This window comes from Papilio machaon, chromosome 4 (genome assembly GCF_912999745.1).
Source record: "Papilio machaon chromosome 4, ilPapMach1.1, whole genome shotgun sequence".
NCBI classification, from domain to species: domain Eukaryota; kingdom Metazoa; phylum Arthropoda; class Insecta; order Lepidoptera; family Papilionidae; genus Papilio; species Papilio machaon.
Window position 1 is genome coordinate 3,373,079 of NC_059989.1, and position 27,083 is coordinate 3,400,161.

General features: G+C 36.5%; 1 protein-coding gene across 3 annotated transcripts in view; it reads right to left on the minus strand.

The window, feature by feature from the left end:
* Nucleotides 1–1,989: 1,989 nt before the first annotated feature.
* The window catches only part of LOC106718514 (RNA-binding protein Musashi homolog Rbp6), a 400,846-nt gene continuing 375,752 nt past the window's right edge, over nt 1,990–27,083 (minus strand). For 2 of the 3 annotated variants that reach the window (XM_014512607.2, XM_014512609.2), the window contains 7 exons: nt 20,424–20,508; nt 18,576–18,608; nt 17,579–17,659; nt 7,435–7,500; nt 6,476–6,696; nt 3,570–3,635; nt 1,990–3,161 (listed from right to left, as the gene is read on the minus strand). In XM_014512607.2, coding sequence (XP_014368093.1) covers nt 3,594–3,635; nt 6,476–6,696; nt 7,435–7,500; nt 17,579–17,659; nt 18,576–18,608; nt 20,424–20,508 — 528 coding nt within the window. In that variant the 3' untranslated portion in view covers nt 1,990–3,161; nt 3,570–3,593. The remainder of the gene's footprint in view (nt 3,162–3,569; nt 3,636–6,475; nt 6,697–7,434; nt 7,501–17,578; nt 17,660–18,575; nt 18,609–20,423; nt 20,509–27,083) is intronic. The other variant, XM_014512608.2, reaches the window with a different exon arrangement.

Sequence of the window (27,083 nt, forward strand, 5' to 3'; positions counted from 1 at the left end):
CGGAACTGATAATGATTTCTGAAACTAAATCAACTTAATTAAAGTGACCCATGCGTTGGAGCCCTACGAGTGACAATAACGAAACAACTCACAAACCATATCAACAAATCATAACAACAACAATGAAACTAATGTTTCCGTCAAGCTAATCCTGATTGCAGCTCGAATGAGTCTAATAATATCGAATAGATGGTATCGACTAATACGTCTTTTTACACATGCGGCTAACTATTATATACAATAGTAATAGTCATTATTTCGTCTCGGTGCAGTCGCGGCGAACCGATGGCTTCTCACGAACGCGGCGAAACGAACGTCTCTCACTATATAACGTATGTATGTTTGTATGTATGTATGTTTGTACTCGTACTCGCACGGGATAAGCGGCCGTGTACGCTTTTCCTAGTTTAAAAGGTCTGTAAGAAAATATAATTATAGTGAGGAGGTGAGAGTGGATGAGAAAGCCGACGGCGGTGCGGTGCGCACGCGCCGCTCCGCCGCCGGCCCGGGCCTAACAATTATAACATTTCATCGTAATAATTAAATATTCTAAGAAAAAATGTCTTAAATACCTATAACACCGTAAATATAAAACAAATAATTACGTTACTTTGTTAGGTATGATATCAATTTTCCGTCCGTCTTATAAAAGACTCACACCTTACGATTTTATTATCAATTTCCTAGCTAACGTTAACAACATAATCGCGGACGCGTCTCCTGCGGTGTGTGCGGCGGGGTGCGGCGGGGTGCGGGCCGTTGCCGTCAGCCGCCGTCGCCGCCGTCGCGTCGTTGTTACGTCCGAGTGCAAGTGCGCTCTGGGTGCGGAGCTGAAGTTGTACAGTGCTACGACACGACACGGCAACAACGCTGGTACGGCTCGAGCCGCACACGTGACGTCATTTAGCGAACGATCTCTCGATACGAAAGTAAACAAAAAGAACGCGAAGCGAGCGCGCCGCCTTGAGACGAACGCGCTCCGTCTAACTCTTCATTATTCAATTAACTACATACTCATAAGTAATAAATTACCTTTAAAAAGAATATTGATTTATTTCGTATCATTTTCAATATTTTTTTTTGTAACAGGAAACATTTATATTTATAACGTATTTATATAATAATAGCATTTAAAAGATTGTTCATTATTATTACCTAAATTTTTATATCTAGTTTTATAATATTAATGTTTAATTGATGTAGGTAATGAGTAATAATAATAGTAAATAACGAACGATTGCAACCGAGTGCACGTGTGTAGCGAGCGGGTCGGGGCCACAGACTAGTCGGAGTGGTCGACAGCTCGACTGCTCGACTACTCGATAGCTCTACAGCTAGAGATCGTCTCCAGTACCTAACGAGTATGATTAATGAATTGACTTTATTAATTTAATCTATTACTTCGAACCTGCGCTTTTGGCTGTTTCTCATAATATCCCTGTGTTCGGTTTATTGAAATGTTTTGTTTTCCGGTAACTATACCTTTTTATGAGTATGAAAATTTTACGGTTTACGATAATTATTATTTTGATTAATAAAATTTAGATATATACGACTAAGTAAGGTGTAACTCCGCGATTCTAAGGGAGCCGCGCAATTTCTCAACAGTGGTCTTACAATAAGGTAAATACAATCGTAAGAAACAATGAAATATTAATTACGTAATGCACAAAATTGTTATTCATTATAATTACAATACCTACTTCAAAGGTACAAGATAGAAACGAATTATCTTAACGCGATGAGCGATGAGAGATAATCTGAAATGTTCCGACTTAGCTTTCCAAACATACTTATGAATCGTAAATATATGATCATGTTATCCTTAGGATAAAAATTTATACCATAATACATATTATTAGAAAGTATGTATACGCGTTACTATCATAGACTTAATACAAAGAAATCGAAAAATGTTTTACTACTGAAACAGAACTGTTATTTGAAGAAGTGATTTTATACAATTCGAATTAGGCGAAAAATAATGATATCGATTATTTAAAATATGCAGTAGTATAGTAATTATGTTAATTCATATTTGACATTAATATTAAAATAGATAGAATAAAATATGTGATGGTGGACGAGCGAAAAGAAACGCGGCGGACGCAGCGGTCGCGAGCGGCGTTATTGTCTCCGGTTCAGCAAACTCGTCGCCATGGCGTAGGGGTCACGTCGCGCTACAGCCGCGTCGTAGCCGGACCGCAGCTGCGTAACAGCCGCGCCATTGGCGCGTCGCCGTCACGTCGCCGTCGCAGGTCGCGTCCGCACCGGCATTACCTACTTAAACCGCTACCGACAAACTCAACTCTGTACACGCGGAACATGAGGGAGGGACAAAAGCTTATTGCCAATAACATGAATCTCTTATTAATTCTGAACATTTCAAAGTGTCGTACAAGCATCCTAAATAAATCTTAATACCAAATCGGTGCTGAGCATATTTGTCTCACACCAAAAACTGACTAACTAACGAAAGTAAGTCCCGCACGTTGACATTGGGCGTGCGGGATACACCTTACACTGTATTTAATAACTATGAATAATAAAATCTTTATTAAGATATAATACCTCCCTGCAGTAAACTCCACTAGATGCATTTATTTAATTATGTAATGTATTTTTTTTGTAGTTTATTATTATTCTGACAACACATCTACAGTACAGACGAAGCGAGAAAAATTTGAAAAAATACCTGTTTAATTAATAGATTATCTCTCGTTTACACGACAAAAAGTAGAATATCGTTATTTACAATAGAGTCGGTATTTTTGGATTAAAGGAACGATGTAAGGAAATGGGAGAGTGGGGTCAAAGAGGAAAAGGGTACAGTGTGAGATTGAGATGCCGCGGTCGACGGATCGGTCCGCGCGGTGGCCGGACGGATTAGACGACCGTCGCCGATGCGGCGTGCGACCGCGCGAACTGCGTGTGGACTGCGCGAACTGGGCGGCCACTGCACGGCGGTATAGCGGCAGCTGCGTGGCGACTGCGCGGCGACTGCAGCTGGTTGACGGGTGAAGTGCGGTCTGGGCCGTGGGCTGCCGCCGCAAACGCATCGCAGCGGTTGCCTGGATTCAAATTTGCGGCACAAAAACTGCGGTATGTTGCGACTATTGCCGGCGTCAACGCTCGCTACGCGTCGCCGTGCCGCTCGCCACCTACAGTGTAAACACAAACGGTAAAAATAAAATAATTAAATATTCCCGAAGTTAAATTGATGCGAATAGTGTATTCAAAACCTCTATGCTTTGATTTGAAATTGATGCAGAAGTAATTATTTTATCATTTATATTAGTGTGAAATTTATATTAGGTAGTACATAATCATAAAAACTTGCGAAGTAAAAATCACAGCGTGATTTAACAGTGATTTACACGGCTGCTAAAATTTTAGACCATTAACTTTGCTTATCTGTGTGTCCCTATCGTATTAAAAATATAATTACTTAGCGGTTTTTAATATCCTTTATTATGAATTTACCGCAGTGCTGAAATTGCAAGGGGTTAAATTATAATGCCTAAAATTACATTTTGTGATGTTAAAAAAAGTTTTGTAAAAGTACTTACGTTATATATTTGTGCTAAACATTTTCAATGATAACCATTGGTAAATGCCGCAGGAATCAGGGGCCCCTGGAAAAGGAATATTAAGAATAAATTAACAACAATTGGTATATCGTTTCCTCTTTTACGACGTAAGCAAAAGTGGATTATTCCCTCTTTAATATCCACCCCCTTTGCATCGAATGTCTAGACGCACGCGGGGTTTCCATTATTTCGTTGTGACTACCTATCCTTCGCATTTGAATGAAAAGTTTCATTTCGTCGATTTAAATGCACAAAATGGTTCGAATTTCTTCCTACAGACAGATATTTTTTAATTAAAATCAACTTTTATCAACAGACAAGTACTTAGCAACCTTTTCATTAAGGAAAAGATTTATCGCTTCTAAAGATTAAACTGTGTATTAAACATCAAGTGTATAGGTCAGTAATTGAACGGCGGCATAAAGCGTTCAGTAGAACATTAACCTCTCTCGGGGCAGATTTAAAGGTAGTAAGTTTGGTGTTCGCAGTCGATAGAGCGGTAGCGAGCTCCACGGCCAACAAAATAAAAACAACGAGTGGATGAGTTAGAGCTGCGAGCGACCGCTCGCCAGCGGTAATTACACCGCTTGTTCTCAGTGATTTACGATTATTGCCCAGGGGCATTCCCGTTACCTAATAAGACCATTTTATACCCGAGTTCCACAGGCCCGCACCTCAACGACTAGATTATTCATCCGCGCATCAGCTGCGTGTTTGTTTTGGAAAGCCATTACCATCGATTCTCGATACTCGATATGACACACAAGGCGCATGGAAGTTAGCAGTTTGCGTTTGCAATTTACGTAGAAATTTAACATTCCTTTGCTAGAAATTAAAATTTTTAAGTACCTATACTTATAGGAGACAATTTATCGTGACGAAGAAATCGGGAAAAATGAACATTCTTAGTGAAATGGTTTGAAAAATATCTCAAAGATGCGAGGACAGGGAGAGCTAAGATTCGCCAGCGATGCAATGGCTGCGGGGGGCGAGAGTCGACAAGCAATGAAGACTGATGGCGTCTTTGGTCGGCTGTTATGGAGCGCGGTCGCAGTTTTAAAAAGCCATTACTCGCGGCGCTGCAGTGCAGATCGCCGCCTCCTTCGCCCTTCACACTCATATTTCGGAATTTACTTTATAATCGTGTCTCGCGCCTCGCTCGCTCACTAACTTATGGTGATTATGCTTTAAGAGCGTCAAGGAGGATCGGTTTCATAATGAGATTGGAACGTCTCCCTAAAATGTTAGAGTGTCGTCGGCTGCTAATTGCATCTGCGGTGCGCGCCTGCCCTCCGCGCTACACTCTCAGACATTTAACTTTACAAGTACCCTATTCTAGAGTCGATTCTAAGGTTACAAAAACAAAATAAAAAGATAAAATTACAATGGATTCCATCGCACAGCCAAATAATGAGAAGTGATGATGTGGTTCTGCTAGCTAGACAAGCCATTACCGATGGACTCCCTTTTCACATATTACCATTTTATACAGAAAAAGTAAAAAAATTAAAAGAAATGTGTAAGTGCGCTTGGCAGGAGTATTTCGACATCAGATCGAGAACATGCGGGATTTGGTATAAGACGATCCATCCACAAATCTCCTTACGCCCGTGGGTAGACAGTATCCAAATGTCAACATTGTTCATAAAGATGGCGATCAGATTACGTTCCGGACACATTCCCGGCAACAAGTTCGGATTTCTCCTGAAAAAAGTTCAATCACCTAATTGCAGAGACTGTGGGGTAGTGGAAGACATCCATCATGTTGTTTTGGACTGTGCTCGGAACGAACGGCTTAGACGTAATTATTTTAAGGTTTTCGGGTATAATGTCGGTCAGATAAACACTATCCTGGCTTACCCGTCTTCTGACGAGGCCAGGATGATGTTTAAGTTGACCGACATGTGTCTAAGAAACAATGTAGATAATTAGATGTAATGTGTATTAATTGGAACGCTTATGGGGCGATATGTTCGCATTGCGACAAAGCCTCTTTAATTACTAAATAAAAAAAGTACCCTATTCGCATATAAACCTTGATTTTTTTTAATCAAACTTTAAAACATATAAAGTACATTTTACTGATTTGAGCTTGAGACTAGTACGTACAGGATAAAGTTAATAATACCGTTTATTACAAATTTGTGTTATTTGCAATGCAGATGTTTTCATTTATACTTCATTATTTTATTGTTTATTATGTTTTCAATTATTCATGTAATCGAACAAGGCAAAGCCTTATAGTATATAATTATTAGTGAGTTCTTGTAGCCTCGGTGGTAAAGCCATTGCAATTGCTATTTGTAGTCTAACATTGTTCTTTTGATTTCATAAAATGTCAGGCGAAGTGCCGACTATTATTAAATATTATTTGAAATAAAACGACTTTTAAATGTTTATTGTTGCAATAATGAATTAGAATGTCACGCAAATCAAAAGTACAAGAAAAACAAAACAAACATTAATTTGAATTTCGTGTCAGTTCAAAACTTTGAGAAAAGGAGATTTTGTGAATTGCCTTCATTTGCTTTTTCATGAAATGGACATTTTTGAAGATGACGTTGTAAATGAAAAAAGTTACAATCGAAAGTTAATAAACTTCATTCCATTCATCACGAAATAAATTAACTTCAAACTTTACTTATTCATTGCTCTATTGTCCTCGTCTTTTACTTAATTAAGTGAATGTATCTACTACTTTATTAACCTGCCACACAATTAAACTACCACTAAGTGCAACACTGATAGGCTAGGTAACATAATCCAATTAAATAACATAGAAGTTACTCCCTGAAGAACGATCGAAAACGAGTTTAAAGAGTATTTTAGTGTTATTGGTATTTGTCTGTTTGTATTTGAGAGTGTGTGTAGTAGTGACAACTCACTGGGGTGTAGTTGAGGGGCGCGCGGCTGACGGCGATGGCGGGGAAGCCGGAGGGCTGCGGGCTGGCGGCTTGCACGTAGCCCACGCTGTCGGCGGCGGAGCCATACACATCGAGCGCGGGTCCCGGCGAGCTGGCGGCGGGGAAGCCGGCACGCCCGCCAGCCGCGTGCGGCGATGCTGGCGGACCGAACCCGGCGGCGGCCGCTTGGTAGTTGTTCATCACTGCCGACATAACACAACACGTTATTTACACATTTCTAAAAAAACAGCAAAACAAATTTTCGGGCTATTTTCTGCTTTGGATGTAACCATGGATTTCCACTGCTAAATTGTACAGAATTGTTTTGTAATCCCTTTTATTCTTTTTGAAAAAGGTGAGATAACAATGTTTACATAGATGTTTCGCCAGTGGCAGTGGAAACTCGGTAGACGTGTACAATATTTTTAATTTTATTTTACCGTCTGCAATTAATGCGAAATTTAAGTGTGCGGTCGTTTGTTGACTTTATTTTACAGCGACATTTTGTTTTATGTTGTATAGTATTATTTTTCGGTAGTTAGGTGCAGGTAACATAAGGACTTAGGCGTTTTTATCTATTTGCTTTGAATCTTTAACAAAGATTAACTAAATTCGCGCATAGATTCGATTAATCTTCCACTAACAATCCACTATATTATTAATAAATATAGAAGTAATTATTTTTATGCGTGAAACAAATATACATTTGATGAACAACAGCTATGTAAAGTTAGTAAACATTTGTCAGAAACGATGAAATTACCCAATGAAGAATAAGATTTCGATAACACTGAGTTTTGTCAAGACACAAACATACCATGGACAATTTGTACGATGTGAGATAAAAGCCGGCTACAGACCTTTAGTTTTAACAATGTGTTATCGAAATCGAAGGTGTGTAGCCGACTTTATGAAATGAAGTGTGTCAGGCGCGGCCTCACCTGAGAGAGCCTGAGCGAGCAGCGGTGTATTGTTGTTGGGCGTGAGTTGTCCGTTGGTCAGGTCAACTGCAAACATACACACGATTCGCATTCTCTCCTCGGACGCGAGTCGCACGCGGTCCGTTAGTGACAGCCTACTAACATCCATGACTGAACCATCAGTAGCGGAATATAACGAGATCTACAACGGACTTACTTACTTACACCTTTATAACTATTGATTACGAATTATCCTTATATCGCAAGTGGAAGTTTTCAATGTCACAAAGTACTTTTATAATCGAGCATGATGTGACATAATTTTGCTAGGCTAACTTCAAAGGAACCCCGTAAACTTTGTCTACTATATCAGGTTGCTTGCCTTTAACTTTATTTCCAATATGATAAATTTCCCGTTTTTACTTCAATAATTTTAACGAAATCAGACGTATGAAGACATAAGTGACTAAGATTATGTCAGTGGCAAAAGAAAGTAAGTCACGTATGTCACTTGCATTCAAATGAAAAACAGAGCTCGAAGTTTTGTGGGTATAAATCACGGACGACGAAAAAACTTTTTACAAAATATCCAGTAAATTATCCGACGTGAGTTCTCGCAGGCGCTCGGTGGTCTGCTTATTGAATAGGCGGCATTAACATACGGCGCACGTCGTCGCCGCGCCCGCGCTTGCCCAGCTCCCGCCCCGCTGTCGCCTTTGCCACGGCGACGTACTGATTTCTGTATACTAATTCTGTTCGCATCCGTGGAATGTGCAACGATAAAAAAACATGAAAGTCAGAAATTGTGATGCAATTTAGTGATTTGGTTTTCAGTTTTGAAAGACTCAATCAAATTACACGAATTAAAGCTTTATTTAGATAGATTGTTCCGCTATTTGAAGTTGTGTGTGAAGCTGAGGATGACATTTTTTCAGTTGTGACAACGTCTTTGAAAATACTGTATTAAGAAGACGACCTGCAGAAGGCCCTCCAACCAGGAGGAGAAGAGGACAAGCCTATACATTGTAATTGTACTCGTATATAGATTTTATAAAACTGATTGATATTGCAGCAATTGGGAGACGTCTAACATTGATGGAACCGTTTCGAAATGTAGTCTTTAGCAGTTTTTAAGTTCTTAAGGAGGTTTTAAATCAAATGAAAATAGAATTAAGAAGGGAAAAGATTAATACAAGTAACATTTTGCTCGCTCATAGTAGCACCATTAGCCCTATTGGTTTGTACGACAAATTTTATTTTTGTCAGATGCGCGGGCTATGATTTAGTGTGAAAAATGAAGGCCCGTGGCCGCGCCAGGTGATTACCGGCCCGAGAGTGACTTAGCGAAAAAAGTACAAAATAAGTAATGGAGGATGAATGATAGATGGCGTGGCGGGCCGGCTTGCCTGCGCCCTCTCGGCCGCCTCCGAAATGCTGACACACTTTAATAACATTACGCCGCGACGTGAGAGGCTAGCCGAGGCTCGTCCGTAATAAATAAGAATTTGAGTAGCGGTGCAGACACGTCTACCAATCCTTAAAGCTCTTATCGGGCGTGCTTCATTTATTTCCGATTGTTATCGAACACTACTATTATATATTTATTCAACATCATTGACTACCACAATTATATAGGTATTATATATTGCAAGAAATATGATATTATCAACCTCGTAGTAATAACTACAATAATAATAGAAAATAAGATGTAACAATAAAATGTTTTTTGACAGAACAAATGCAGTAAATAATCCACATCCATGTCTGTTTCACTATTAACATAAATGCGGCTCAATAATTTAATATGACATGAACTAATAACCTTCAACTTCCATATAATATCGCGTAAAAGCAAAGCAAACGTGTCGGTGTAAATGTTCGAACATTGTTTCGCAATAATGGCTTCAATTTCAGTTCACAGTCGAGAGCACAGCGAACAAAGTCACTAGCAGACATGGAGCTAAACTCGCGCTTGAGGCTTGTGCCTGGCTTCAAATAATTTACGACTTAAACAATTCACTTAACAGACAAACAGCGCGAGTAGCAAGTCCGCAGCTTTCGTATCTCCATCGGTCATATCTGTTTCGGACGCTAACTTCTCTCTCAACGAAAACTTCTTTTGTTTTGTCGATTATCACAATATGTTTCAAACATCGTAACGTATAACTTAAATCAAAATACCGCTTTTCTCTAGAGAAAAGCTGAATGCGGCGAGTTATAATGTTAACTAAGTCTAGTGAAAGATGGAAAAATAAAGACGTTAAATACGAAATCCGATTGGAGATACATGTATAAAACATACCAGGTACCCAATTTTATCAGCTTGTTTATTACGGACTACGACCTTTTTATAGGAGCGAATGTAATTTGCACCCTAAGTTGGTCCGCCTCACCTCGAGAGGGAAGCACATATTCATCTATAAATTCAGCTGCCGTCTTGAGAGAGCTATTCGAACTTTCATAATTGCGAAGTTCGAAGAAACTTAATAATTCTTCTTCAGAAAGTATAGGATGACAGCCGTGCGAAATATTCACAGGGCGTAGTGGCGCCCTAAGACCCAACGTTGAATAGCCGTGCAAGTATTTTACAAGATGTTTTCAACTCTCATCTTCCACATTAAAGAAAACTTCTTAATTTATTGTCCGTTTTCAAATAAATGTTATTAAGGAAAAAAAACGTTTTTGCCATAAAATATATATATGCATATTGCATATATGGTTAGTTTAACTTCATTACTACATGAAACGGTCAGAATCAAATTGTCTGTAAGTCACAGAAGTAAATCATAAATAAAAATAAATAAAATAACATTTAATTCTTTTCACCCTTACAATGCTATTTAAAAAAATATAACATATTACAAACTAGAAAGGTAATATGTAAGATAATCAATATAAGGAGTGATAAGAAATAACGTGAAATAAAGTTTTGTGAGGGAATTTTTTTTTACGTCGGAAAAGAAAAAGTTGAGTAGTCACATCCTTCACATACGAGATCCCAATACTTCATTTCCCACTTGGCGAATTGAAATGTTTTATTTGAGCGGCCGTGAGTCTCGGGCGAGCACCACTGAACGTATATTTAATAGGTGCCATCAATAACACGCTTTGAAGATGATATACTTTTGGGGCGGATCGTTTATCCGTCGGGTGTTATCTCAATTGCAAATCAATCTAATTCCTCTACTGCCACTTGCCGGCCCCACATCCGCACCGTGATGTCCGTAAAAATTGTAATTCAGAAAACGTGCGCGTTTCCTTCCCAATTCTCATGAGATTTAAATACCCTTTAGTTTCGTTTCTACATTTTTTTTTCACTTCGAATTCTTTGAACGCAACCCTATCGTACGATGGTTCAATCATGGAAATAATGTTATCAAAGAAAACATTTAAAGCACATATAAAAAGCGTAATGAAAATTTATAAACACATCTGAGTTAAACACAATTGATGAATTATAATCAAATCTTATCTACAAAATAACTAAATTTGGAATTTATCAAAAACTTCTACAAAAATCTTAAAACTCTTATTTTGCCTGTAGAACTCCATTTCAATCTACTTAAACTACCACAAAAGTATTTGTGCTATTCTATTTAAAAAATTGATTTCGGCTAAAAAATCTTTCTACTCGTAGTTGTACTGAAAACGTTACATATAAATTCCATGTGATCAGTTTGCCTAAGGCATTACAAATTATTACTTATAATTCTATTCTAGATATTTCTCCTTAAAACTATAATATTTTTTTTAATTACTTAAATACATCTAAGAAACGAGTTTGCACCACCCATCACAAAATTTTTACCAAAACTCTAATCGCTTACATCTACCTACTAAGATTGTTCTTTTCAAAAAAAAAGCTTTTTGTCGGTTAATTTTATTTGAAAGACTATTTCCTACAAAATTTTCCTTCGAAGCCGCTCTTTATAATTTTGAAGCATTTCTAATTACATGTAATAAATTCCTGCACAAGTTCAAATTACTATTTCTAGTCTATTTATAAAATCCGCTAGTTATATTTTATGGCCAGATTAAGACTACAAATTGCGTTTACGTATTTTCTTTTCGACATTCTAAATTTTGTCTAATCTAGTTATCTATTAAAATTTGACTATTTTCTTCTAAAACAATTCTCTTCATTTTGACCGTACTATATTTCTACCACACTTTAATTTTTACGGAAAAACTTTACAACAACCTTAAAGGCCACGAGTATTACCTACACTATTCTAATTTTTCAAATTGCCACAGAGCGTATTAAATTACAGATATGTTCAAAAATAAACGTTACTCGCCCTATTGATGCTGTGGACGACAAACTTCTTTCACCGAACTGCTGTTACTTCTTGCATTCATTGTAACACTTTAGCGATCAAGTAGTGACTAAAATGCACTAGTTTAATAACTAGTTCAGCCTTTTGTCCCCTAGTAACATGTTTTGTGCTGTAAGCTTTGTATGTAAAATTATTTTAGATATTTAAATATGCTACATCGGGGAGAGAAGACTGACTACCTGAGATACTGGTTTGTTTGCCAAGGTTCTGTGCTTAAATCGACACAACCTAGAAGAGATTAGTATGCTAATAGGTCTGATTATATGGTTCTCCGGACCGATATTCTGATAGTAAATTACTACATAAAATTTTACGGGCAATGGAGTTTGCTAGACTAGCGCATTGAAGTATATAGAAAATCTAAATACATTCATAATGCAGAATCTATCTATGTTAAAAAAATCTGACCCATCCAAACACAGCACCCTAAATTCTAAGTCAAGAATAAATGTTAATCGAATTCTATGGTCTATGTTCTAGTATTTACAAGTTACTAAGGAATCGTCGAGTGCGGTGTAAAGTCGTACAGCGCTCCGACCTAAGAAACAAGCTCTAAACGTAACAATTACAAACACAATTAACGGTCAAATATCTTAAATTACAAATGGAGTTGGCAGTGAAGTCGACGCGCGGCCACTCGCTGCCTCGACACCTAATTATTTGGATTCAAACCGACGGCCGAGTGACCCTTAAAGAATTTTCCTTCTCGAGCGTAAATTTGTTCTTGTTTTATTTTTTTATTCTTTCACGAACTCTACCAATTTTCTGTTTAATTAAACGCGATGTATGAAATTGTTAAAATACTATTCTTAGTAATATGTATAGTTTCTAAACCAAAACTAAACTAAGTGTTAGGGATAAGTTAGATTTATGCAAAGTAGCCGTGTAGATGTGTTTGGTTCGCGGGATGCATTCTGAGGGCGAGCGTGTTGAATGTGAGGAATGTCTGAGATGCGGCGGCGCGCGGCGGGCCGCAGTCGGACGTGCCTCGCCACTGCGGGGCAGGACCACACGACACACGCAAAACTTAACTGTTTCACCGCAAGTAACTATAATACTGACACCGAAACAAGTTAGCAGTATCTATCACAGTGCTTACCGGTTTGCTGTGTCACACGTCGCGCACACCAGCCTGCTTTGCCGCGTTGGATGAGTCAGAAAAATAAAAAAGTTACCGTTTAATATCACTGTATTGATACGTTAGCGCTAGTTGAAATTTTATTAGTGTCAAACGTGAGTTAACCTCACCTTAGCTGACTCCATTCTAACACACTATCTCTTCTAGTTGTTATTAGTCGTTTTTGTTTTTCGAACCAACGTTAAATTTGGTTACGGACGACCTTAACTTAGAAGTGATCAGTTGGTGAATAACGATAAAACTTTTTGCTTACATAACGGCTTTCTTTATTTTAAAATATAGCGGCTTCACAATATCATAAACCTTATAATTAGTGTATTTAAGACGATATGTCGAAACAGCAATTTGAACAATACTAGACTTAAAAATACAAAAGTTTAAATACATTAAAAAGTTGACATAAGGGTTACAAAACACTATTAAAAGACTTGTGCGAAATGCTCGATAAATACCTAAGTGACATTCACAATTGATTGGAATAACTTCCTGAGGTGTACCGCATGTATTTTAATTAGGTAAATACTGAAATAATCGGATCGCTTGGACCGTGCTACAAGGGCGAACCTAGTCGGGCGATTTAGTGAGCACACGCATCTGCGAAATCGGGCTAAAATTCTTTAAAAAAATGTTACCCCTGCGACATTGCATTCCATAGCCTATAATTTTTTGAGAGTGGGGAGCGGAGGCTATAGCAAAGAAGTATTTAACAAATCAAAGATTTATTTAGAATTCGTATTATTCCGGAGCCGTTTATAGGTGTTTCGAGTGATAGAATGTTTTATTGGTGTGTGGCGGAGCAGCGGGCGCGGCGCGAGTCCTTTGGGGCCCGAGGCTTGGGGCCTACGAGGCCTGTCCGAGTGCGCCAGGGTTTACGAACTCCGCACCGACTGAGAGTCGACTTTCCGGCGGTATTACTCCCACTACACCTGCGGCAACAAAATAAAAAGAAAGCTACAAAGCCGGCAGCGGAACTGTGGTAAGCTCCACAGACGGCGCCGTTGACTTTAAATAAAATAGACATAAATAATACCCTATCAGCTATTCTGCTAAAATTCAGAAATTATTAAAATAAAAATATGAAAAATAATATAAAACACTACAATTATGTAAAAAGAAGTTCCTACTACGCCACTCTATCGAAAAATTTGAAATTGAATCATTTAAGATCACTATTTTTGGATTGCTTTCAATATTGCGTGCACGCACAGAATGTTAGGCGTCTATATTTTTGTGCTAATAAAACCCTATTTGTAACACGCACAAGCACAATGCAGGGAATAAGGGGGTTACAACTTGTTATTTTACATATTGATTCGATAATAATGTAACTTCAAAATGTAGCGTTACTTACTCGGATAATTTACTTCATAATAGTATCTTGAAGCACGCAATGGAACAAATAACAGGGTAAACTTTAAATGCGTAAAAGGGTATATTCGTTAATATACAAAAAAGAAAAACTCGCTCACGGAAATAGTTTTCTACGGTATAATGTTCTTAATATAAGTGAAGTAGAATAGTAAAACTTATTTTAATGTAATCGCAACCACACATTTCTTTAAATATACGAGTAATTCTTATGTTATTCAAGCTTATATCGTATGACTAGTTTAGAGGATGGCGATTAGGACGGTCGCATAATTAGCGATTCAATGATTGAAATTTCTTTTAACTTAGTACGTAACAATTTTGATAGATTATTCTTAATTTTGACAAAGATATTATTGCGAGGCTAGTTAGGTTAGAGCTTTAGATATTCAAAGAGGCTTCACCTCGTTCTTATTGCGTCGATATTAAACGCGTAATAAATTTAACACGAAAAGGGCAGCATAAAACATTCGTATCCAAAAATAATTAATAACAATAACAATTAATATTAATATCAATAAATTCATCGTTTAAGCATTGTAAATATTTAAAATATAATAAATAACTTTAAAACTTAAAATATGACTAAAGTATACATTTTTCAGTATAGCAAATATTTAAATAGATATTAAAATAACATATTTGAAGCTCGTTCTTAATATTTTTTTTTTACAATAAACGAACAAATGAAAGTCTAATCTAATAACTAGTTAAGAAATAAACAACTATGACGATAAACAACTATGACGATTTACGCAAATAAACAACTATGACGTTAGGTTATTCCTACTCATCCTCTAAACTTAGTAATTAGAGAAACTAGTGTTAAATAGTCTACACCTCTTACCTAGTAATTTATCCTAATTCGCTACAAGAGTTGACCGAACACAACGCGATACTGTAATAACATAATTTATATTTTGTACAAACAACAAAATCAAAATAATTCAAGTTCAAGAACGAAAATTTAATAACAATAACTGTTTTAGTGAACTCTGAATTGAAATATTTTGTTGTCTACTTTTTGACAGATAAACCATACAAATATACTCGTAAATATTACATTTATTAATAAGTATGTTGATAAGAAAACTTAGTTACATATTTAATTGACTATTCAAGAGTTTTCAAAATTGCAATAAGAAATGGAACCAAACTTTAGTGTTAAAAATCTTTGATAATTTTTGAATGTTGTGTTCAGTTATCTATACCTATGAAAATCCAATTACTACTCGCTACTGCATGCTCTATATTAAACTTGTATGAATGTTAATATTTAAAAACCGCTATTATTATTATTATTAAAACTACTTTAATCGATTGGAAAGATTCAAAACCTACATCTATCACTAATATTTCTATTAAAAGATATCTAAATGTATCCTAATCTAAACATTTATACTAAGTGCAAATTACGTCGTTTTAATATGTAACGTATTTTGCTGGAATAGATGTATATATTCCAAAATTATTTTTCGGTCTTTCGTCTTTGATAAAAATTTAAAATTTTTAAATTTTTTATGTCAAATTAAATTACATTCAGTTTTCAATAATATGAAATGAAAAATATTATTTTTAAGACGATTGCATCTTTGCAACGTCTTCATTTTAAAAAGCATTTTGTGTACATCTGCGACTTCGATGAATACAGAAAAGCTGCTGACTTTCCAATACGATGCAAATTTAAATTAAATACGAATAGAGCGTCAAATTGATTTTAAAAGACTACATTTAAATTGTAAATTTTCAATACCATGGAATATTATATTTTTTGTAATAAAAAAGTTATAATAATATATATCTGTATAATTAAGAATTCAGATTTAAATGTTATTAATTAGAAAAGAAATTAAAAAGAAATACAAATGATATTTACGCTTCAAAGATTAAACGCGATTCGTTAATGAAAGGTCTCTTTGCGGACATAAACTTCTTTAATTACTAAAGAGATTTTATAGAGTCTTTGTTACGTTTCTAGTTTAAATATTGCCCAGTGTTTTTTTTCGCAATATGTTAATGAATTGAAATTTAATTTTGAGTGTCGTAAATACGAACCCAAAGTGATTATTGCGGAACAAGTTGTAAAACTAATAAAGTCTATCGTTCCTAGATTTTTTAATCAATAATACCAAATGATGCCGATCAATGATACCGAATAAATCATTCTATTTGTTTTAAATGAAAATTAGAACGTAAAACATTTTGTTGACTTAATAATTTACTATTTACCTAATATTAAAAAGGTGAAATAAGCCTTATTGCGCCAATTATGGTAAATCGAAGACGATTCAAGCGTATTGTGTGAACAAATACGAGAAAGCTGTTTGTGCAGCTGTACCTCGACCCCGACCCGCAGCCCTCCCCAATTCGTAAGCCAACAGACGCGCCCAATCGAACCGCAGATATTTTTCGTTAGTTTTTCATTAGATAAAACAATAAACTAAACCCGACAGAGAAAAAACATTAACACAAAAAAGGAATAACCTTCATGTCTAATTCCACGGGATCGACTGAAAGCCTCCAGTGCCTACGTTTAATTAGTGGAAATTCTTTTTCGTCCTTCCCGAGATTTACATTGAAGCCACCACAAAAAGGACGTCACTTTTTCAGTACTTTTATTTGAATCTGTTTAAATCTCTTTTAAAAGCTTTCACTGTTAATGAGGAGTGGGCGATACCACGATACTAGGCGGCGGGTAGGCGTGGGCTTGGCGGGGCGGCGAGCGAAAAGACGAACGCTATATTTGCTCACAAGTATTTACTTGACGCCTAGCATTTGAGAATCGTTAAAGCGAATTGTCAGTAAACATAGAGCCGGGCGCTCGCTTTGGCCGGATCGTCTCGACAAAATTATATAAATTCTGGAGATAAACAACGAATAGTGTTTCTCAAAACTTGGACGTTTTGTAATTGACAGCATGGTAGATTTATCTAGATGGCTCAGTCATTGTTAGAGGTGTTAACTTGTTAGTAAAGTTATTAGGAGAGTTTCCACACTAACTTTTGCCGTTGCCTTGGCACGAGTTAAAAAGTGAGGACATAGTCACTATTGTTATAGATTAGTGAAGCGAATGCGGTGTTGAGTTTTAAAACGATAGGAGAGTAAGTTGTTAGGTCGGTAAGCGAATCAGTGCCGGTTGCGTAACGTCAACGTATAGCGGTTAGCGGTTAGTGGAATGCATTGTCGCCAGCGCGAGTTCACAGATGCATGGCGTGTACATTGTAAACCCCACTGAGCTCGAGTGGGTGGTATGGCAGAAGTGTCGCCAGGTGGTGGTAGTGGTTGCCGGACAGTTGGTGGTGCAAGCTCGCGAGGGGATTACCTGCTGGGTATGGCAGCCCGAAGCTAGGATAGCCCGAGTAGCTACGGCCGGCCGCGTAGGCGGCGTACGCAGCGGGGAAACCTGTCGAACAAACAACAACACATTATTCTCAGAAAAAGCAAACGGAAGCGTTGAAAAGTAGGGTTAACTATCAGATTGCATGCTTTCCTTTGACGCCGTTTTATACAAATGTCGTAATTACTGAAGCGCCGATTGTTACTTTTGATCGATATAAACTTTGGCATGAAACACGTGTCCCTATGGCCCAATTCCAAAATGAAACAATTGCATGGATTACACGTCACGTCAACTGGATCATACAAGTTTAGTACTACGTCATTTTGGACCGAATCCAGATGACGTTCCGTAAACATAGTAAAAAGTGAACGTAAGCTATGAAATATATACAAACAAATAATACAAAATGAAAACAAAAGCTGTATCTAAAATACGTTAAAAATCTATAAAATTAACATCTATTCTAGCATCATGGAAAAATTTCTAGTACAACTACTATTACAGAAGGTTAAAATAAATTTTACGGAGTCTGGACTGTCGCATGTAAATTTTATGCAAGTGCATTGTAAAAATGTAAAATGAATGATGGGACAGATCATCGACGGAGACTGATATGATTACTACATTGGATCGTTTATCACATTATTGCCAATCAAAATAGTGTATCTGTCAGACTCCGTAATCCATCATACGGTAGATGGACGTACTCGTACGTATTGTACGATACTCGTACAGCGCAACGCTCAGTAATCCATTAATTAAACTGACTCGCACGCAAATACTTTGAAGTATACGAGTAGGTATATTGTCAAATTATTTATTCAATGACATGATCCGCTTTTGTAATCAAATTAGATCTAAGCATTTAATAATACTAAGTTATATGTTTCAAGAAGGTTTTTAAATTGACGTGAAAATGTTTCTAGGAATGGGAGCATAAAAATAGTGGTGGCTGGTAAAAATTCAAAAACAAACTTACCGTCAGGAAGAGCACCCAATGACCACATGAAATCTAGAAATGTAAAAATATTTACATAAATTGATCGATTCTTACACCTTAAAATTATCATTTGTAACATTATACAAGAAGTGTGTCATGAGACACTATTTTGCTTGGCGAAAACTTTAAGTAGCAAACACATATACTTTGGAATATAATAATATAGGTATACTTATATAGATCGTAACATTCAAACATTCTATAAATCCACTACTTTAAATATATCTAAATGGTATGCAATGGGGTATGTTAGTGTTTTTCTATCACCAAAATGACATATTTTACTTAACACGTTAATCTATTCTACACATTGTTAGTCTAAATCTAAACATGTTAAACAAACAGACGTTTTTAAATATTCCAGAAATGATATTTATTAATCTAAATTCTACTATAAATTACCTATTTAATAAGTTAATACAATTAATTCTATTAGTTAACGAGAAACTACAAAAAATCTTATTTTACAAATTTAACTTCATGAATTTTAGACTGTTTAGTAACAGTAACACTTATCAAATGTCAAAAAATCCATTCTAATATCAACAAAATATTAAATTACACTTACGCATTAAACACAAAATAAATAAATACGTATAGATTAAAGAATCATAAGGTGTCATCTAAAATCCTAAATTAATAATATAATAAATACATAGAATTGGTTATTTAATTAAAAACCGACGCTAGTTTCGGTATAAAAAAAATAATTAAAAAACTAATTATCTCACAAAACCCAGTAGTAACATCCACGAGTTATAAGTACCTCTTTTCTTCCACTGATAACATTTTTGAAAAGCCGACATCAACTTGAAAAGCTATTCATAATTAAAGCTAAAGAATATAAAAGAATATGTAAATTGAATAAAAATAGTTATCAAGTCATTGCTCAATATCATCCTCAAACAATAAAGTGCTAGTCTTCAACAATACTAATCGGTATAGTCATATTTTATGGATGGAAATGTAGAAAATTTGGCAAGAATCAGCAGAACCGGTGGCTCTTAATTAATATTTCATAACTTAAGCTACATTAAAAACCAGAAAAATACCAGGCTCGTTTCTATGAATGCTATCTATTGTAAACCAAATGAAAGGAAGCGCCTACTACCTGGTAGAAAAATATCGCATAAATATCTATTAACCCTACACAAAATTGTTCCAGATTTTCGTTCTACTATTTTATAAAATGTTGTTTCGTATAAACTTTGAATGTAAAAAACTCGTTCTATGACCTTTCTAGTTTAAGTCGATACACATTTTGTAATCCGCTAACTATCTCTCTTACTAATGGCATTTACTAAAAATAAGACACTTCGGATATTATCGGTTTCCTTATGATACTTTTTAGACCTGATATTTTGCATGGTTACAGACAGGAATGTAAGAGAACAATAGGAATGGATAGGCAATTTTAAAAGAGAGAAATATTCTTTTGAAAGTCAACTAAAGATATTGACGGTGAAAATTAGAATGGGTGTGGAGGATGTTGCTGAAAGAGAATCGCGGATCAGAGAGGAAGAGGAGTCGGGAGGGTCGCGTGAGTGAGAGGTGAGTATAAGGTGGGGATGTCTAATGCGTGAGCGCCGAGGAGGTCGGAGACGGAGTAGGCGAGAGGGGGGATAGTAAGGGGAGCGAGCGTAGGTCTGGGCGCGCGAGGAGATGGGCGCAGCGCGGCCAAGGCGCGACGGTAGGCCGCGTGCGCCACGTGTGCGCTCGCACCCACGCCCGCGCCACTCACTAACAGCTGCGGTGCGTGCACCGGATAGGGGGCGTAGCGTACGCCGGCGCTGCCACTCGCCGCCAGGGCGCTACCTAGCAACTCACCGTACGCGCCGCGACCGGCGGCTCTCGTCTTTGCCAGGTTCGCTGGAAGCATCACTTCTTTCGGCTGAGCCTTTTTGCACTCCACCTAAAACAAAATACTCATAAATTGAAATGAACACAAATTGCTTTACGTAATATAGATAGTTAAGCTTTATAGACAACCTGTTTTTTTTGTAGATTTATTAAAATCAGGATCTAAAATCTTATTTTTAATTCAAATTGAAAGTAAAAACATTTACTCCCATTATATTGATTCATTTGGTGACTGTAACGAACATCTTGGCTCATTTCAGTGCGTGTAGCTCCCACCCTACGCAGGGTGGAGAGCAGGAGGCAAGTATAAATTACCCAATCTACGCTAACCCAAGCCTCTAGCAATAGAATTTTCGTAGCCGAGTAGAATCTTTAGAGAAAAGTAGATATTTTACAACTCCCTAAATTATGTTTGAGACAGCCGAAGGGATCAATTTGTTAACTTCCCTTTTGAACTTGGTGTTGAAATACGAAGAACGTTATCAATTTGAAATACAATGTAAAAAGAGATAAGCTTTATTTAGTCGAAACGATTGGAAAAAAAATATAATTAAGGAACTAACTGTAAATATAGCTTCGAATTAGCCTCAGATACGCGAAATTCTTCTAAAAATTTATCATAAAATGTGAAGCATGTGAACATTCGTCTTTCCATGCACAATTGTTGGAGTTCCATCGAGCGTAGATACGAGCGGAGTACATAGTACCGGGTCCACATTTGTCACGCGAATGTCACGGCCCGACAAATGAAGGCTTTGCCGCGGTGTTCGCGTACTTTGTGCACTTTGCACAACTTTGTGCACTTTACACAACTTTCTGGCCCGACGTGGAATTACGTGCTTCTGCATTAGCGCGGGGAAGTGAATGTGAAGCCTTGTTACGCTCTGTCTTTCGGATGACTTACGATACTATACTAAATAAAACTAAATCATAAACGTGTTCAAGTTGAAAAGTCATTAAATACCTTACTTTTAGCAAGTATCTTATAGCCAAATATAAATATGTGCATATACTACTAGAAATTTGTTTATTTTAAAATCAATTGCGCATAATTAGGACTTGATTATCGGTTTTGCAAAAATTTTGATTTGTTATCGAGAAATAATAGTTTATATAACCACAATACCTGAATTACGGCCACAGTATACCTATTACAGAGTTTAATAATCTATTTTTTTGTAAATACGTAGGTCATTTATTAGAAAAAGAACCTGTAAAATTGCTGATGATATATGATGTAAAAAAAGAAGAAAAAACGGAGAAAAAAGTACAACATTTGTCAAATTCCAAAGAATTGTATTAGAAAATCGGGGATAATTTCAATCCATGAAGAAAATTCAGTCGGGGAGCTGATGTTAATTGATGTCGCGTCGCCGGCGAGCGAAATGGAAACAAAGAGGCTCACAAACAATTCGCATCAGAGTTCGCAATCCCGATCGGGCGTTCGAAATCGCGACGCAGTTTAATGACACGAAAAATAACAAAGGTAAATTGTATTTAGCCCCACTAGGCGGTAGGCGCCTTCCCCGAGGCGGCGTATCGATCCGTTCAAATCAAACTGTGTACCACTGAAGTAAAATGTTCTGTGAAAGTTTTGCCTTAACATTATCTGCTTTAGTGTATAACTTTTATGTTGTGTTATTTTTCTGGTAAAATAAATATTAAAGTAAAAAGTTTTTTTTTAATTTCAGATATTCTACATAATTTGTATTACTACGCAAAAACAAAAACGTTAAAAGTTAACTATAATCTGTATCCACTACTGTGGTTAAAATATTTGATATAAATTAAGAAAAAAAATTGTTATTTCTGCGGAAAACATCGCGTTTAATGCGTGAACTCCTTTGTCAAATATTCGCAAATGGCGGTGAATTAACACGAATCTGAACGCGGAGTCATTAAATCTACGCGCCAACATTTTTTGAGTGAAAACCTTTTAAGGTAAAACAAATTCATACGTGAATGTCAATATTATGAATGAAGCACGCTGTTTTTTTAAGAGCAGTATATTTGGGATTTCAATGAAAATTACTTTGTATAAAATCAATACCATTTTATTTGGTCGCTCTGAATCTCTGACTGAGATTTATAATGTAAATATTATTTTATCACAAGTTCTTCTGCCTTACATTTTTTCATACGAGAAACAAAATCTTAATACTAATAGTTTAGATGACGCCTACACTATGGATATGCGTAAGAAGTGGGTAAATTCAGATATGACGGCTGATAGAGATGTATGGAGGAGTAGTACATACTGTGCCGACCCTCCATAGGGATAAGGGCAGCTTGATGATGATGATGCCTTCACTAAGTACATTTTGAATAACGAAAGTAAATAAGTAGTTTTGTGTAATAAAGTAATCTACATTTTATATGGATTTGTGTTTGTATCTTAGAAAAGAAATATCTGTTGCGTTGATATTCTTGTAGCGGTCTGGCGGGCAACGTGCCAAATAGACAACGTTCATAAGGGGATAAAATATTGTAGTCTATTTTAAACGATTACGAAAACGTGATTTATATTCACATCTAGCAAAAACTCTACCTAAAGAACATAAAAGAAAACCTCTTGATAATAATTCATAAAAAAGAAAAAAGTCAACAACGAATTACGAGTCTCGAAATTCAATCTTATGAAGTTTTCGACTTTGTTGTCATTATTTAAAGTAGTCAAGAAGTTACGAGCAATATTGTGCGAGTAGATTGTTGTGCGGGATACATACTTACATACGTGAGATAAACGCTGACTGCGATGGAAAGGGTTGGGGAGAGGGGTGAGATAAGTTTATCAGGGAACCTCTCGGCTTGATATTGACACAGCGTCGCAAGCCTTGCCCTCATTGCCGTTAAATAGAAGTTGGGACGTGGGAACTGAAGAGTAAGTAAAATTGTACAAAGCTTATCTACTGCCAATTTTATAAATTTTCACAGTAGCTAAAATTATAAAAGAGACCTAGTTAAAAAACGTAGTTTTTATTACAAATTTCATATTTGAAACGTGTTGTCATCTATTTTTATTTATTGCAACAGAAAAATATTTGTCACTTACTAGTATGTGTACTCTATCTGTTTACGCAATTTGACAAGTACTTTTGAGTTATAAAACCGTAAAACAAGCATACAAAAATAATGTTTTTACGGATGCGTACACGTCGTCATAAAAATTTGATAACCAAGTAAAGAGCGTAACATAAACAAGACGAGAAACAAATCTTGCGCTCAACAGGTCGCGGATAATGAAATACTCCCCGGTTTTCGGTTGCTCTTTCCATATTTACGTAACCGTTCGAAGGAATAAGAATAAAGTACAAGTGAACATTTTCAGTAAAATTTCTATCGTAGTATGTTAAAGTGGCGGAGTGTTTATTTAGAGAGCGCCGTGGGGGTAGAGGCGATGGGCCGTAATGCGCAAAATTCAAATCAGATATGCGATCGACTCGTCGTACATCGCCGTCGCCGATAACCGGCAACGTTACCTGCAATGCTCTGCAGATAGCCCCCCAGCCGTTTATTGCGAACGTATTTCGAACGATTTAAATTTAAGCGTTATAAATCTGCAGATGCGGCAACTTTATGTTGCTGTGAATACTAAAATTGTTTTGCTAAAAGTGCTTGCGTGTTTGTAAATTTATATTTTTTCGTATGTAACATTCAAGGTTTTTTTTTAATAATATATTACACGTAATTATATCATAATTACATTTTTTTATATTATACATGAGATTTGACAAATAGTAAGTACAACGCATAAAGAATATTCAAAGTGTTAAGTACTAGGAGCACAGGCCCAATGTCATATCCCGACTTTACTGACTACGTCAAATGTGATTGGTGTTATTATGCTTGTAGCTAAATAACAATCAAATCTTTGAATTCCGACATAAATATATTTGAGTTCAAGTTCATCGTAAATTTAAAAGGTTTTCAATTATACCTATAGTTTTATGCCTTTTTTTTGAGTTAACCATTTAAATGTTCTAAAATATTGGAGTGTCTTTGATGCAACATTGCTACATTTTGCGTCATAGAAATATTAGTGACGCATTAAATATTAAGGGTGGCGCTGCGTTTGTTAATATCGTCGTTGCAGCGTGGTTGTCGTGACGCGGGGCGCGTCAGACGCTCGCGGCTATTTGTGGGGTATCGATCCAAGTCAATGGACTCCCACCTTAGTTAAAATGCTCCAAGACACTTAAATTTAATTCGCATTCACGACTAAAATTACAGTGATTTACACGGTATTTTATTTAATAACTTTAATAAACGATTAAAAAATATAATATACTGTAACCAGATTTGGAAACCGTTTATCTCCGATCTTGTTAGTTTCCAATATGACAGATTTGAACCTACGTCGTACATAAATTTCTGCAAGCACAAATTATTATGGCGGACTCAATACAGAAGATTCAAGTAGAAAATTGTGATCTAAACAAATTTACAGGGAGTTCCGAAAGCCTAATTTTAATCCACTTTTCCTTCCCACTCTTCCCTTATAAGAATAGGGTGGGAAGGTACATTTGATGGAGGAGGGGACGCCTAGAAAGGTGAAATATTCTCTTTCGGTGTGTCTCTTTGTCGATTAAAGGTAGACAACGCATACGCAATTGCGGATGTCTATGGGCAGCGGTAGCTTCACCATTTCGGAGAATTCAGGTGGCCGTTTGCCACCTTATGATATATAAAAAAAATTATGACCACAAAAAATTCGTCCAAATTGTAATTCCATGTTGAGTCTAAATAGGATTTTCGAGAAAGTTTATGATGTACGTATTAATTAGTATAAGCTGTGGCAATTAGTGGTAATTAAATAGGGGCGGCGGGCGCCAGCGGCGGTGGCATGTCGACTAGATTAAGGTCTGTGGCGCTCAAGCGCTCGGGCGCTGCGCTCGTAACTCCCAGCGCATGAATCTGTAAGAGACTTTCGTACGACTCTCGAGAGAAGACCGAGTTCACCACCTCTAATGTAAACCAAATTGTATGCAAGAAATTTAGCGACCGTTCCTCGGCTCCTCCTGGGTCGCTATTTATCGCCGACCATCTCCTTACTCCTCGCTAATGGAAACGAAGCCGCTATACGTTGTGATAATGAACAGACCTTAACGTATGAACATTATTGATGACTGCCGCCCTGGAACTTGTCACTACTTTATCACGGGGTACAACTACAATTTTAATTACAAAAGACTCTACTGAGATATATGTTACAGTAATTAGGTGTACATAACATTAAGTAGTATCAGTGTATTCTGAACCATTTCAATTGGATATTAGACGTCGTGTAGTCGATAACTGATGTGGTAAATTTATTACATTCTTTCGTTTGTTACATTTTTTCAACATAACGGCATACTTATTTGTGCTCTGTATAATAATTTGAATCTGAATAAAATATTCGACTATTAAACAACGAGGATTATTTGAGTGACACTCACCAATACAGTTTTTATACGTTTTTACACTTGGTTTTATTATATTAGGACTGGGATTTTTTTCGACCGCTGCCCATAGATATCCGCAATTTCAGATGCGTTGCCTACCTCTAATCGATGGAGGACTTTTCGCTTGACGTACCGAAATTTCCCATTCCCTTCCTTTCATTGCAAGAAAACGGTGGGAAGGACAAAAATTAGTCCTCCGGCGCCACACTCATCATACGAAACTCGGAATTGTTTCCACTTCACGACTTTCTTCTGTGTGTTTACCATAAAGTTTCCAATGAATTATTTATCGAGCTGAGTGACATTGTACAAGCGTCGCGATGGCGTCTACATGAGTTCAGCTGCGGCTCTTGTGATTAATTAATTTTCTTTCACGCTTCAAATTTAAGTTCGAGTAGGAATCGTTAACGGCCGGAAAGGCCTGTTGAGCCATAATTTACGTCTTTGCGTTCGCCTAAAGTAAGTTACGTCACATGGGACTTGCGTGTCTGTATGTAAGGCCATTAAATTTATATCGTATACTTGATAGGAAATTAGTTGCTTGTTCTGAAAGGAATAGCTTGTATGATGTAATTATAGTATATATTTATACACCATTAATATTGTCCTATAAAGATTGTTGTAAATTTTATAGTTATTTGTTTTGATATATTAACCAAAATGTAAAAATTTCTGCCTATGTCTATATATTAAGGGTATTAGCGAAAAATGTATATTTATGGGGTTTAATATTTTAAGAATATCAAAGAGTTTTCATTAACGATAAAATTTTTCCATGATTTTGCCGAAGAACTTTTTTAAGAAAAGAAAATTCTCCATAAAAGGTTCAAAGTTACTTTTCAATAAAAAGTTGAGGAAACTCAAAAACACACTTTAAAGAAAAAAAGCGGAGAAAATCTCGCCAAAATTTTCTTACAAGTCGCCAATTGCAAGTTTCAATGAAAGGGCAGTCACAAAAAACGGTTGATATATAGAAGGAACAAGAATGGGCGCGTACAAATCGATAGTACGTAGAAGAAACGGGTCGGGTCTTAGTAAAACGGAAATTTTATGGTAATCACAGTCAATACGAAAGAACGGGTGATTGATTATTTGCCTTCGCCTCGCCGCGCTGTCCAAATCACAGGATTGAAGATTTAGTAAAAAACCTTCAAATACCTACAAGGTTTAAAATAAAACTTTA